The following is a 15,843-nucleotide window of genomic DNA, read 5'->3' as shown; positions in this document are numbered from 1 at the left end:
TCGGGACGAGTGATCTCCCACGCGCCACTCAAAACCGCGTATTCGCGTAAGGTTTTCCCATGGAGTTACGATGTTCTTGCAGAGATCGAAGCGCACGGTTCCGCTGTTTAGCTCTGTTTCTGTTTCAGTTCAGTTCTGTTCTGTTTCGTTCGCGGTTCGCCGTGTTTTTGAGCTCTGGAACATACATCAAACGATGCTTTGCATTTATCCGGCGAAAAAAGGTCCTGACGGGAAATTTTTGGTGTATCAACAACCGACTGTTTAGGAACTAGAAGGTCCCCCTCCCTTATCATCCGACCATTTAAAATGTAGCTTCCTTTTCTCGTATATGGGGCATTTAATGCACTGGAAAAAAAAAAACATTGGATCTAGAGTCCAGACTCTCGAAAACATTGACAAGAAAAAATACTCTTGATTCAATCAGATTTAAGCTTAAATCAAGAACCAAGCCTCTTAATTTGAGCGGATTTCCTTTTGATTCAAGTTTAAATCTGCTTGAATCAAGAGTCCTTTTTCTTGTCAATGTTTTCAAGAGTATGGACTCTAGATTCAGTGTGTTTTTTTTCCAGTGTGGTTTAGTTGCGTTAGTTACAGAATCGTGCTGGTTTAAACTTATGGAGCCGCGAAAAATAATGCGATTTTTCAAAACGCTAAGTTTCTACGTCCAATATTAACGCATATATCTGTCGCAGGCAATTTGCAATTGCCGGCAATATACAAGCCACTAATAATGAACAAAAAACCATAAAATGTAAAAATATCGTACACTGAGAAAAATCTATGGCGTTGGGAACCACACTTAGGTAGCCACGATCACTATTAGCTGTAAATATGGAACACCTCTAATAGTGGTACATAAACCGAGAATCTGTGGTATAATTTAGTGATATATATACCGCTGATAGTGGTTTAGAAACCTATTATTAATTGATAAACCTTAGTGAAAATGACTCTCGTGCGCCATTATTGATTTATATACAATAAATATTGCTTGGAATACCATGAATTGGTTTTTATACCATAGACAGTGGTTACTGTACTATAAATGGTAGTTTTCAAACTCAAAATATTTTCCACCAGGTGAACAAATGAGGGGTCATTTTAAGAATTTAAAAGACGTTTTAAAGAACTTTTGAACAGAAATATATACACATAAAATTTTTTTCCAATACAAGAAATTAAAAAAAGTGCATACAAGTAATGACAGAACTTCTCAAGTTTTTCATTTTTTACTAGCTTTCATTATTATTTGTTCATGAAGAATTTAAAGAAATTGCTCTTTAAAAGATTTTTTAAAGCAATTAAAAAAGAAGGTTAAAGAAAAAAATTCATCTAGAATTCTGTAGAAATTATTGAAGTCTTCAAGACTTGGAACGCCAGGAAAAGAGAGCATGGAAATATTCAAACTTAGGAACATATAAAATTTTGGATTGTATTTAGTAATAAATGTAATATACATAGAACACAATAACATGAATCAATAACACGAATAAAATATAACAGTACCAACAGAGCTGAAAAAGAAAACAATAAAATTGACTTCAAATTGACTTCATATGACTATGCAGGTAATTCATAATAAACCCAAAGCCAAAAATAATAATAGGCAAAAATGAATAAATAACCCAAAATAAGAATAACTCCAGGTAAAAAATAATGAACCCTACAAGTAAGGTTTTTCTAAGCTCTGAACTGAATGCTATTGCATGTTAACGTATGGTACAGATCTGATTGATGTGCATAGAAGCAAATCGCTAAAATTGAGGACTTCTTTGAGAGAGGGGTGTACCTATGAGGCTTTCACTGCTATTGAGGAAGTGCATCTTTTCATAGTGTTTGCTGCAAATTAAATTTATCCGGGATTGATTTACTTTCATGCAGTACGGAGGAGAAATTCAGTGCCTATTTAAGAAAAAAATCTGTAGAAGAGCTTTTGGAAGGTTTTTGTAGATTAGGAACTATGAGCTGTAGCAGCAGTTTAAGCCTTATACACCCTCCAGCCGAAGAAGTCCTAAATTTCGCAGATGTGTAGGAACATCTTAAATAAAAAGAAGTCAGTTGAACTGAAACATATGAAAAAGTCAATGGTTTCTCCAAAGCGATCCAAATTAAAACTTAAAAATAAAACCCTGCTCTAAAAATACATGGTGAGGCCCATTGATTGGGCATACAACTGCCAAATCTGGGCCTGCGCAGCGAGTTTTAAATTAAAATTAATACCAACAACTCAAAATAAAATTCTTTGACAAAACTTAAAAATACAATTCTGCTCTAGGGCCAATTTGGGCATCTAGCTGCCAAATCTGGGCCTGCGCAGGTAGTTCTATCTTAAAACTAATAGGAACAACTCATAATAAAATCTTCTGGATTGGGGGTCTGAGACCCAGAGGCTAAAAAGACATGAGCTGAGCACAGCTCACTTCCGTTGGTGTTAGGCCAACTCACCATCGACATCATCAATATATGGACGTATTTCTGCCAAAAACGGAACTGTGAGCCCTGTTATGCATATATTCTAATGGGTCTTAGGGCTCATGTCTTAATGCACACAGTTCCGTTTGGCAGGAATACGTCCATGTATGATTCATTTTTTCCATGTTGATAAAAAAATTCCAGCACCACAATAAGAGATGAAAAACAAAGGCTAAGCGTTTTTGTTGACAATAAAGTGACTAATTTCACTTTTATTCAAGCGCTTTTATTTAATTTCTTGTTGTCAAGTATTTTTTTCTTTTAAATAAATGAGCAGCATCATTAATACACATATGCTTAGTTTTTTCAATTTTTTAGACATAATTCCAGTACCTCTTGTTTATTTCGAAAAGACACCAACCCTGAAAATGTAAAATCTCATTTTTACAGTGGAGAAATAAAGCAGATATCCTGCAACTTTTGCCCCAACAAACTATTTTAATGATAGACCTTCAACACCAAGAACCTTTCGATTGCTCTAACTTTTCCGCTTCATGTGTAGTTTTTCTTGTCTCCAGAGAAATTTTGTTTTTCAGAGTTTGCATCTTTTTGAAATAAATGCTTCAATTAGTACACACAAGCTATTGAACAGGTTAAATTAGGCAATTTTAATGAGAAGCTCTAGGGTTCTATGGAATTTTAAATAAATAGCATTATTTTAGACAATTTTATGGAAGAAGAGGGGATATTCCTACATTTATGTATTTGACCTTTATGCCAAATTTGAACCCTAATTGGACCGAGTTGAACAAAAAGGAACCAAACCACATTGGAATTGAACCGAGAAAAAGAGGTTTAAAGTTTTGCTCCTGCATAAGACTATCAGTGTAAAAGATGAACTTTAAGTTAAATTTCTGCAAAATTTGCTCCAACAAAAACTCTGAATTTTTGGCGCTGGATAGTAGAGGAGTGGTCAAGTTCAAAACCACTCATAACTCAATTTTTTCCAAAATGTGGGCTGGTTCCTTTCTGCTTAACTCAGTCCAATTATATCGCATTGAGCAAAAAGGAACCAGCACGATTACAGTGTTTTTAAATTCGGGCAGCTTCTTCTTTCCTTTTAAAAATACTCAATAAATAGACAGTACCTATTAAAATTGACACAATTATTTCCCTTTAAAATTAACAATTTTTTGGTGGGAAGCAACAACTTTTTGCTACTCAAAGAGATTTGTTAGATAATTATTAAGAAGCAGCATTTAAAGAACATCGTAATCGCGCTGGTTCCTCTTTACTAAATGCGATCCAATTCATCTAAGGAGGACAATCAATAGTTGCCCATTGTTAATTTCAAATGGAAAAACAAGTTACAAACCATATTTATAGGTGATAAACTGCTTGCCCTGAGGCGATTGGATCACTGTAGGAAAATAATGTGCTAAATCTAACTGATTTATAAAAAAATGATCATCAGAGGCGCGCTTGATGGCGTAAGCATGGAAATGATCGTCAAAATACAGAGTATGTAGCTTAGCACAAAGGAAAAATAATTTTTTCGAATCAATAATCAGAATGCGCTTAATTTCTTGGAACACGGGTAAATTATTTTCATAACCAGTGACCAAAACCATTTTTGGTTTGTACATTGTGCCTTTGAATTTACACCAGTTTACTACTTCAACTACTACATCATGTGCAGGCACCTCACCAGAAAGAGATTGAAATTCTGGCAAGTCAGAAACAGTCAAAGTTTGGGATGGTCCACACTCGAGTTCATGAAGAAATGAATTTGTTTTGAATTGGGAATGCAAATACAGTTCCAATCTGGTTGAAATGGATCCGGTGAGATCTACATTACTATTAATACTTGTTGCAATTCCTTTGGAAATTTGATGCAAATGCTCATAACGGTCACTCGAAGTATACACAGGAGGACCATTCTCTTCCAACTTCGTAGGATAGTGAACTAAATGGTGCTGCTTATTTTTGAGTCTTTTCTTGGGACTCAATTTTAAGAACAAGCTATTATATTCTTTAATGTACTGTTTTAATAAACTTAGATCGGTTTTAGGAATATAACGATTGTAAACAATGTCCATTATTTTTCTTAACAGTAAGTACAGTCTCCAAACAAAATCTCCTTCATGTACAAGATGTCCAACCATGAGGCCAAAATATTTAAAGAGAGTATTCATTGATGATGCTGTAACTGAGAAGACTACTCTACCTTTTTCAATAGCTACACAATTCGGCTTATTATCTTTATCTATCATTCCGTAGTCAAAACCTAATATCACATCATTCAATTCTTCTAGCGAGAAGTATTTCCGATCTATGAGACTTCTGATTACCAGATCTAAAGTAAAGATAAAATTCCCTTCTTGATTATCATGCATGATATCTGGCCCTACCGATTCGCAACAGTGGAACTGTGGAACTTCATTCCATATACATTTTTCTATAATTCCTGTTTGAGATATATCATTTAGTTGGACCTGCTGTGTATAATTTTGTTTATTCCGCAAGAGAGATTCGTCTTCTTCAACCTGTTTTATCAGTTCATCATGCCGAACTTTACATGTGCTACATGGATAGTTTGCTGTAAAGCAAAGAGTAAAACCTAAAATTTGATGCAAGCCCAAATTATCGCCCAGCATGAGAGCTAGCATAAAATATACTTTCCCGGAATATACTGGAGTTTCAATATTGATCCCATTATTAAACAAGTCTGTAAATTCCTCAATCAGACAGCCATATAAATCATTATCATTAACATTTTCCTCTTTCCTATCAAGACTATGATGTAAGTAAATAATGAAGATGTTTTTCAGATTTCGCTGAAGATGAAGTGGTAAAAAAGGCAAACTAACATAAAATCCGGTGATTTTGTGCAAACCTTTATCAGCCCCTATGGGGTTTGTACATTCAAAGTCATCTGAATATAAGAATAAAGGAAGGACCAGTTTCCCTTCAAAATTAAAACTACGCCATCGTTTCCCATTCAGGAAGTGCAACAGAACATCTTCATCTACATTGCGCATTTCCTCTAAGAATTCTAACACAGTTTGAAATACTCCAGGCTGTTGAAGAAATTGCTTGAGAATAAGATTCAAGGGAAAGAAATGGGCCATAAGAGGTGTAGCTTTTTCCATCTCAATACCATCTTCAATCACAGTTACTGATTTAACTTGGACAAGAATTGGTTGGGCTTTTATAAACGTTCCTTCTTCCCTGTATGTTTTATTACGCATGTATTCAGACCTTAAGCTATTAAATGGCTGTGAAATAGAGCCAAACATTATTTGCAAATGACGGCAAATTTCGTTGCGATCAACCAGAGCATTTCGAACTAAATCTAGGCTTCCAGGTGCCAAAGAGTTACCCACAATACCTAAGAGACGGTGACTATAATCAACCACTTCCTGGATAACATTTCGAGGCACTTTGATTTTACCGTGAAGTTTCCCAATGAATAAGTCTATCTCGTTACGCAACAAAGAGCGGAATTTTTGTAGCTGCACCTGGGTAATTTGGTCAACGTCTATCTCATTCATATTATGGTCCTGATCGTCTAGAATAGCGTCATCATCATTTAATAAATTTCCATCGTCAAGTTGATAAATCAGGGGTATATCTGGGGGCTGATTTATTACATTTGCTTCATTCTGCATTTGTTGTATACCGAGAAGACCTGCCGGAGCTTCGGGTGCATTTGAATGTACGTCTTTGTAGTGCCTCATGAAAGAGCTTAAGTTGATGTAATCTTTCATATCACACATTCCTTCAACACAAAAAACTTTCTGAGATCTTCTCAAACAATGTGCACGCATGTGCGTTCTAAAAAGTCTCTCATCTTTGATGTTTGCTTTACAGATAAAACAAACTGGCATGTTGATTTTTTTTTAAATGAAGCAGAGAGAAAAAATTAAATTTTAAAATTCCACAAAGATAAATTTAAACTTTGAGTACTGTCAAGTAGTAAAAATTAAAGGTCTTATTTTATAAATATACCCAGAATGAAAAAGTGGGGCTGAAAATTAATCTCGGGGCCCAAACGCGAATTGCCTCTAAGTATTAATTTAAAGGCATGCAAAAGTTTGCACATGACTTTCTTTAAAAAATGTACAGCAATGAGGATAGTTTCTTTTGTGTTGTTTGCCTTAGATCTGAAAAATATTAAGACGATGGCTCAGTGCTGTTGAAGCCTAACCTGGAAGCCCAAATTCCAATGACTTTGAAATCCTCATCTAAAGGGGTGTGAAACTTGCAAACCACTTTCTGCAAAAAATACCATGAAATTTTAGATTCATGTGGATAGTTTGTTTTAAAAAGCTGAAAAATCTTAAAACAATGGCTCAGTGCAGTTATGGCGTCTTCGACTTGATAAGTGTATCCATTGATACACACATAGAACGACAAATTTTTATCATCTGAAGTGACAGCAACAGCATACGGCGTCAAAGGCAGTCCATGGGTGTTGTACAGTTCAGTTCTTGCCGCAACACCTTTTTTCAGTCCCAGACTAGCAGGGACAACATAGAACATGCCATCGGCTAATTCTTTGGAGAAGGCTTCCACGCTTCTTTGGCTGCCTTAATCCGTCTCCGAATATTTACGAGATTGCCGATTGCCCGAGCAGTGTTGATTGTGCGATAATCATCTTCTGAAAACGAGACAATTTATAAATTAATGAACAATTTATATTACATATAAGAGAGAGATTTTGTAGAAAACGTTACGAATCTAGGATGGTGAGCATAATGAGCTACAACTCAAGATAAATGTAATAAGGAAAGTACAACTTCATTCCATAAAAAAGAATTCCATTTTCATCATTAATTTTATTCCAATGACAATTGGCTTTAAAAATCTTGGGTCTTTTCCAAAAGGTTTCTCAAGAAATCAATCAATTATTATATCAACAAATATTTTAAAACGCCGTAAGATCATTCTAGAGTTGCCAAATTTTCTCCTTGAAAATGTTCCATTTTTAGGGAGAATTGAGAATATTTTCTCTTGAAATTTTCAGATAATTTAGAACTGAGAGCGAATAAAAGTCTCTAAGAAATTGAAGCAAAAATATTCACTGATTTGCCTGAAAATTGTTAATTTAACAGAGGGAATTTGGCATCATCTCAAGGCTCATACGTTGTTTTTCTTTAGCACAGCAGAAGAGAAGAAAGGAAAACTAGGCCAAGTGTGTTGCATTGAATAATCATAGTTTCAAGAAACTATTAGTTTCTGTTCACTTTTCCCTAGTAAACGATCACCCAACTGAGGCTTTTGGGCCGTCTGTAAGTTACATTGCACTTAAAATAGAATTGTTTCGAACCCACCCACTCTCCCTCTGTCAAGCACCTGTACCGCAATGTTGAAGACCCCAGAGAAGATTTTGTAACACTTTTCTTGACCTACTCCCTCTCTTTTACAGGCAATTAGAGATTTCTGAGGAGAATCGGGGAAAAAAATCAGCCCTCCACACCAACTTTACATTTAACATTTTCGATAAGTCGAGGTATAAGTTCAACTTATACATTGCATGATTCTATGCTTGAAACTCCCTTCGTACCTCACCAAGGAAAATTATAAAAACGTACCCACCTTGTTGAGTGTGACGTGATTCATAGACAGCACCTGAGGAGTTTAATATCAAATCTAAACAAATTTCCATTTCATAACCGGTTTTTCTAATCCTCCTGGTTAAGAAAAATATTAATTACTCACTTGCGCGTATATTGTAAATGCGCAAGTATACAATATACGCGCAAGTGAGTAATTAATATTTTTCTGATCGATTTTTCTTGTGCGGTGTCTCCAAACTAAAAATCTCCTGGTTAAGGTATGATAAAATTATGCAAATCTAACTTACCTTCGACCTCTAAATCTATCTCCAAGGCAGCTAACTCTACTTTCTTACATAGATTGTCATCTATGTAGTTCTTTACACTAGTAACGAGATTCTGCCACTCGATAACGAAAGTGTCTCTAAAGTCTGGGTGCAATGCATCAAAATCCCTTATCAGCTGAAAGCAAACAATAAATTAAGTTAATTAAAAGGATACTGTTATTTCCAGTTGTCAGAAAATTTACCAAAATGTGTTAGAGAAATCAGGGAAATGTCAGGGAATTTCATTTTTTAAATTCTGTGGCAACTCTGCAAGAGTTTGGCCGTACGTTATTTACGAAAAGTTCAGAAATTCATAGACGGCTTACATTATGAGCTTGACTCATATAAATCCTAGCTTGGTGAGCATCAAACTACCATAACGGTAAAACTATTGAACAGCCGTCAAAATATTTTAGATCCATTGCATTGAGGTGGCTTCAACACATTGAGAATGATTTGATAGTCGATCAACTAATCGATAACTTCTGGATTTTAGGACATACATAAATTAGAAAGGAAAATTCAAAATGGTTATGTGAAAAATACGTACCAAGTCAAGTCCTGCGTCCAATTTTAATACTTTATATAACTCAAAATAATTGCTGATTACATTTTTGTCTCCAATGGATGTCAACTCCACCATACGCAACTCCCTCGTCTGTTCCCAGAAAGTATTTACGGTGCTGAGGGGCTTCACGGATCTCTTCAGCCACTTTTGCTTAGACTGTGTATCTGGATCTGAATTGGACTCAGCATTCACTGCATTACTAGCTGAAAAAGAGTGAAATTCACAAATTGATCATGATTTGGTCACAAAAATGACAGGGTTGCAAGTTTAGTCGAATTTCCCGATTTCCTGAATCTGTAAGAAAAATTCCGTGACCACTAGCGCTGAAATCTCCTGAATTCTTACCCAAAAAAGAAGAAAAAGGTTAATTTAAAAGCAGCTACGCAAACTCTAAAACTTTAGGTCGCAGCCCTGAGAATTTCCCTGACTTGGAGCAAAATTCCCTGACTCCTCCAGGTATTCCCAGACCCTCGCAATCCTGTGTAAGAGAATGGAGACAAATAATCTTTTCCTACCGAGTATTTTGGCTAAATGGTGCTTTTAAAAATGTTCAAGATTTTAATATGACGAAGAATCATCATTCTGGTACTTACTTTTTTGTGGATTCGATTTTGACAATTTTTTTGAAGAACTTACGTGACTATGGCTGTTCCAGGCACATTGCTCTTCTTCAAGTCATAAAATTGAGTATATTCGTGGAGAAAAAATCGCACGTTGCTGATTAAAAAATAATGAAGAAATGAAGGAGAAGATCGATGGATATCTTTTCATTCTCCATAGAGTATCTTCTTATTCTCATACCTGCCTTCTTTATAATTTCTTTATTGTTTTTTATTGCGTGACATATGCAATTTCTTCTCATTTTCCTTTTACGAGGAATCAGTCGATTTTATGACCGGAAGATGAGCAATGTGCTCGAAATAGCTACATTCACCTAAGTTTCCCCAAACAATTATCAAGATCGGATCCACAAGAAAGTGAGTACCAGGCAAATTATTATGCAATTATCCCAAAAAGAGATTAAAAAGCCTAATTTGATGACAAAGAATCATTGAAGAAACTGAAAACATGACTTCTTAAACGCCCCCCCTCCCAAAAAAAAAAAAACATTCTTAAAAGAATCGGAAGAAAAAAAGGAGACAACAATTGAGGCACTAAGAGGCAAACCTTGAGAAGAGCAAATATTTCTTTTAAAAATGGAGCTATTGACTGTTTCAAATAAAATTTGTTTAAAAAGATAAGCTTAAAATATCCCAGGGTTAGAGCTCAACAATTACTATGCATCAAAATTTCATTGTTACCTTCTTTTAGGCATAAGACTCCGAGCAATTTTTTTTAATATTTTCTGCCCCCCCCCCCTTTCTATTCAAATAAGAGAAGAGGGACACATCCAGTTTTGCCTCTCAGTGTCTTATTGAACAATTTATACCTGTATCTTTAAGATTGTCACGCAGTTTCCAAACAACTCCTGATTTAAGAAGATTTCTTCTTGTATTATGATATAGAGTGGGCAATCTTCCACGGGCTGCTTTATACTGTTTTAAGCCAATTTTCTTAGCAGGAGTAAACCATTCTGACAAGGTTTCAGAGGGAAATAACTCCACAATGTACTCGGCAAGCTTTCGGTGGCGGGAATTATGAACTGGTTTACTAAAGTCTGGCCCCATTTCATTATACAAAACAACTTTTGCAACATCGCTCCGATGTGAGGTTTCTAGCTGCTTAGTTGACTTATACGAAAGTAAGACAAATTTGCCTAGATCACATTTATCAAGCAGTTTTCTTAATGTTTCTTTCGAGCAAACTTCTTCAGGATCTTTAGACTTTGCATCAGTGGAATTGGAACTAGTGGAGGTCGGAACATCAAGACTTTTTGCAGTTGGAGTTTCCTCCAAAATGACATTTTCACTTTCAAATGGACTGTTACGGGGACTTTTACATGGACTTTCACATATAAATGTTTCCCCTGAACGTTTTGTTGGAGAGGAACCACTTTGTTTTTTTGGTGTTTTGAGGGAGCCTTCCTTGAAAGAGGTCGATGACAAATCTGAATCAATGTCTTGGATACTGTCCTCCGACGAATAGGAAATGGGCAAATCAGGAATCAAAGCATTACATGAAACATTTTCGGCTTCAGGACAAGGTTCATTTGGTTCTGGCATAAGCTGGGACAGGAAAAACGAAACACAGACCGTTACAAGATAGATTGATAGAGGAGTGCACCTACCTTCCAGACCACGGAAATTTCAATTTCATCTACTGAAATAATTTACTTATTTTTACAAGTTATGTGGCAACTGTAAACATAGCGAGCTATGTGGTTGTGAACGTCAACACAGACTTAAAAACCAAAATTTGCAGTACTGAAATAGTCGTTGTCAAATCAAAACGCATAGTAGAGTGAAGAGGAAGAAAGGTGCACAAATAAAAGGAGAAAAATGAAGCAAAGAAAATGAGAGGAAAGCTGAAAAGGGTTAAAATTTAGAATAAAAAGGGAAATAAAACTCCTAAAAATGAGTCAAGAAGTAAAAATAGAAACCAAAAATAGGGCTACATTAAGCTAGTTCAGGGAGAACATTCAAACCTCTTAAAATTGTAAGGCATCTATTTTTTTTGTCTGGTCATGCCCTGTCAACTCAACCTTTACTCAAAATGCCTGTTTCGTCCAGATTATTTTATTTCTTCCTTTCTCAGAAGTAAATTAAGTCAATTCTGAGGAGTAAAATTAAAAATTGAAATAAAAAGTTAAAAGAAATAAGTTGGCTAAAAAGTGAGCATAGGTACCCTATACCATCAGATCCTGAAGAGGCAAGTGCGGTAATTAGTCATTTTATTTCCACTTTAAGACACTTTGAGCCATGAAGAGGAAAAAAAGGATCAGTGAATAGACAACTTGTACATGACATTGTATCACAGATACACATAACAGTGTACAGCAGTTATATTTTAAATACACCAGTACCAACTGTAATGGCCAACCAGCTCTGCCTAAAATGCAACTCAACCAGCCAAAAGCATTCATTTTCATAGAAGTTAAGTAGTGGAATCATCACAGATTTTGCAGCTTCATGAAAATCACCAGGATATAGTTTGGGGGGGAGGGGGGTCGTCAATAAGGTTTGCATGCAATTTTTAGTCAGGCTATGCTAGATACTGCCCAAAAAATGGATATCCTGGTTTCAGTGATTTAAGTGCACCCTAAAAGCAGCTAGGTAGTGAAAAGTTGACGATACGAAGAGAAAATTTAACTTTGAATCAATATTTTCAACTTAATAAATACATATTACTTTGAATACAATGTTAAGTGAAAACTGGGAAACACTCCTTTTTGAATTTAATGTACATCTAATGAGAGTGATGAGCGTACCTCGTTAGAGATTTCCAAGATGACGACTGATTTCATCCAAGCTTCAAAAGATTTCTTGAATTTTAATTTTTCACCCAGTGGTAAAGCTGATAGAACAGGAGCCAATTCATCGAAAGTGCATTGTTTCAGGACTTCTAATTCAATTTCAGCATCTATAAAGTTTACCCACAAAAGAAATAAAATTAGTTAGTAGAAACCAAACAGTACCAATAAAACAGTTTCAATGTCAGTTTCTCATGCATAAGACTAAGTCTGGCAATCAAAGCACTGAGAACAATGGAGATGGAAGGAATACTGATTAGTTAGCTACATGTTTTGATGATCCGCAGCTTACTCTTGCACATCAAACAATCAGTGCTCACTTTCATGTTTTGTACACAGTGCTTTGTGCATCTGACACAAGCTGTTCTTAATTCTTCATTTCTAGAAGTGGCTTAGGCATGTCTACTTACATTTATGTATGTATGCTACTTAGATCTTGTTAATATGATTGATCTGATAAAATAAATATCTGGAGGGGCCACTAAGTAGGGTTCATTTCATGAGACTATGTAATAGTAGGCTAAAATTTAAATGCGGATCAACTTAACAAATCTCTGAATTTTTAAAAACCCACAGGTTCAATCTCATGGGGAAGAGGAATTTGCCTGGCATCTGTTTCACTTAAACAATTAATCAGGACTATTATCAGTCAACTTTCAAGAAACTCTGTAATTCAATTCTCAGATATAAATCAAGGGCTTAAAAAGATTCTGTAGCTGAAGGATATGCGTATATGGTCGTCATGCGATATATCATATAGATTAACTCCAAGTTTTCAGATAGCCGGACTACATTGTGCAAGAAGGAACCATTTCTGGCTCAATCATAGAAGCACCCGTCTGCATGGAAAAATGTATGGCACATAAGTTTTTATCTAAAATGAACCAGAAATAGTAGTTCTAACTGCAAAATGTAGGTCATCCAACCCATGTAAATATAAACATTTACAATAGGAATCCACTTTGTTATCCGATGCCTATCAGAAATCAACTTCCATCCAGAGATAGGGAGAATACCATGCGGGTTGCGTTTAGCAGAAAGATACCAAGCCACATCAGATGCTGTCAAATTTAATTAGGCAATTTAATTTTTAACAGGAAAACTGTAACCAGTGCAGATTTTTTTGTGGGCAAATTTCAGTGAATTTTCTGCATAGTACAAAGCAAATTCTTTACAATTTTTACAAGTAGGTATCCACAAAAACGTTCTCTTGAAAAAATTAAATTTCTCCATTAAATTTGGCGATAGCTGAAAAAGATGGGTCTCTTTCTGCTAGACGCGGTCCATGTAATGTTCAGACCATAAAATGAGATAACTAAAGTGACTGAAGCGGAAACAGAACACATCACAGAAGTTTCAAGCGAATGAGGTTAAGATATGTCGAACAACTAATCCACCCACATTCGTATCAGCAATCTATTGTTGACCATAACTAGATCGTAGCTAAACCATCTACTAAGAAATTTACTCGGAGCAATGCTAAATTCAGGCTGAGTTACACATCAGAGGCTCAATAACAGATTAGCAACTCAACAAGCTCGGTTGCAGACAGCAGATGCGTTCTCTGGAGGCATCAGAGAAATTCGATGGCTGATTTTCGTGAATTGCCCGATGACCAACTTTCGTCATGTGACTGTCATGGCGGCTCAGGTTTTGTTATTGTTTACAGCAGCCTTGCCCAACAGCCATGAAAGGTGCTGGGCGATTGCGTTGGCCGATGGCCCGTCTTGACAGTCATCGGGCAATTAGCGAAAAGTCAGCAAGTCCTAAAGAACGATCGTCAAACTCTCAACGGTACCCATCGGGTAACCAACAGTTGACCTGATGCCTCCAGAGAACGCATCTAGTGTGAGCATCTGAGATTTCTTCGCAGACTCGATGGATGATTGAACACAACGCTAACTTGAGTCCAATCATGGAGGATAAGTTATCATACGTCGGATCACTAGTTCTTACTCTCACAATTGAACTACACTTTGCAATAGGGAACTACTAGTTCTGGCTAATCCGTAAAAACATCTAATTGTACAAGGGAACTAATGGCACACTTGATGTTCTTGGAAAATGAGCCAGAGAAAGTAGTTCTAAATTACAAGATGTAGTCCTACAGTGAAAAGAGAATGCATGTTCTGCTCAGTAATGAGCGGCACTGTCACCATGTTCCAAACACCTTAAACGATTGGCAGCACTAGCACTCATGCATGTACTTCAAGTTCACTGCAAATTGATAAGTAGTCTTGAAAAAGATAGCTTCTCTGTTTACAAATAGCAACCGCATCCCCTTGGTTGCTTAGGTGGCTATTAACAGAACTCTTACGAGGCTCAGGCCGACTTCAAGTTAAGTAAATTGAATCAAAAGAAGGAAATTCACCTGAAGTTACTTACCAACAAAAGCTCTCGCAATCTTGTCGCAGTCTTTTAACTTCCACTTCTGGAAGAGATCAGCATAGAATTGAAACATACTTATCCAATATGAAACACCAATACACAACACCTAGGAAGAAAACACTCGCGACGCGCAAGTTTGAAGTTTCGAACAAATGAAGAGCTGAATTAAACGATTGATGAATAATTATTAAATTATTGCTATCTGTACTTGCAAGAGAAATGATAGAATTGAGTTATTGTTATTGAGACCACGCGAGACAAGCCGGCGCCGACAAGTTTCAACGCGTACGAACCTGTTGCATCTGTGCCCTCTACGTCACACGGCGTCAGGCGTGCATACGTCACCAGGCTCTTTCGTGGCGGTTCATTTGAACTGTTGCTCCTGTGCTACAACAGTGCTTTACAAACTACAGTATAGTCTACCGACCATTAATCTCTTTATCGAAGTTATTGTTGATGTGTACCTAAGGAAGTTTTCGTTAGTGGTGATTATACTACATTTTAGGATACGGACTACCTCATTGTCGTACATAAGCAACTAATCGGACTACCGATAATTTTCAGAATTAGTGGTAGGAAAACCAAAGTATTTTTCTCAGTGGCAGCGAGCGCTTGATGGAAGTTCGCAGCCACGGCTCCGTAGACACCGCGCGACGCGAAGTTGGCCGGGCGGTAAAGTTACGACGAATTCGGATACAATGATTTGGATTATATTTTGCAATAAGGAACCACTATCTCTAGCTTTTCTATAGAAGCACCTTTCTGCCTTAAAGAAACCAATGGCATGTATGTTGTTTCTAAATTGAGCCAGAAATAGTGGCTCCTTATTGCAAAATGTAATCCATTTGGACTACACTGGAAAAAAACACATTGGATCTAGAGTCCAGACTCTTGAAAACATTGACAAAAAAGGACTCTTGATTCAATCGGATTTGAACTTAAATCAAAAGGAAATCCGCTCAAATTAAGAGACTTGATTCTTGATTTAAGCTTAAATCTGATTGAATCAAGAGTATTTTGTCTTGTTGATGTTTTTCAGAGTTTGGACTCTCACTGAGAAAAAACTATGGTTTATAAACCTATTAGAGGTAAATATGGAACACCTATAATAGTCGTAAATAAACTAATGATTCTCGGTCTGTGAACCATACTAAGGTCTCTGTACCTAATTAAGGTACC

General features: G+C 36.2%; 1 protein-coding gene across 2 annotated transcripts; it reads right to left on the bottom strand.

Annotated features, from left to right (window-relative positions):
- Positions 1-768: 768 nt before the first annotated feature.
- On the bottom strand, positions 769-15,259 carry LOC109034991 (uncharacterized). 2 transcript variants are annotated; one of them, XM_019048436.2, is made up of 5 exons: positions 14,662-15,259; positions 12,235-12,386; positions 8,850-9,070; positions 8,282-8,435; positions 6,299-7,075 (listed from the first exon to the last, which is right to left on the bottom strand). In XM_019048436.2, exons 3-5 carry the CDS (start codon positions 8,940-8,942, stop codon positions 6,966-6,968), a joined length of 357 nt encoding a protein of 118 aa, XP_018903981.2. In that variant the 5' UTR covers positions 8,943-9,070; positions 12,235-12,386; positions 14,662-15,259; the 3' UTR covers positions 6,299-6,965. The 2 variants fall into 2 exon arrangements, with proteins under 2 accessions (XP_072156401.1, XP_018903981.2); XM_072300300.1 differs by having other exon boundaries at positions 769-9,070.
- Positions 15,260-15,843: the final 584 nt, after the last annotated feature.

This window comes from Bemisia tabaci, chromosome 5, assembly GCF_918797505.1.
Source record: "Bemisia tabaci chromosome 5, PGI_BMITA_v3".
In the NCBI taxonomy this organism is placed as follows: domain Eukaryota; kingdom Metazoa; phylum Arthropoda; class Insecta; order Hemiptera; family Aleyrodidae; genus Bemisia; species Bemisia tabaci.
Note: the sequence above shows the minus strand (reverse complement) of the source record. Positions and strands in the feature narration are given on the sequence as shown.

Excerpts from the sequence above, each read along its gene's own strand:
- LOC109034991 (XM_072300300.1), bottom strand. The coding sequence starts at position 6,302 with ATGCCAGTTTGTTTTATCTGTAAAGCAAACATCAAAGATGAGAGACTT.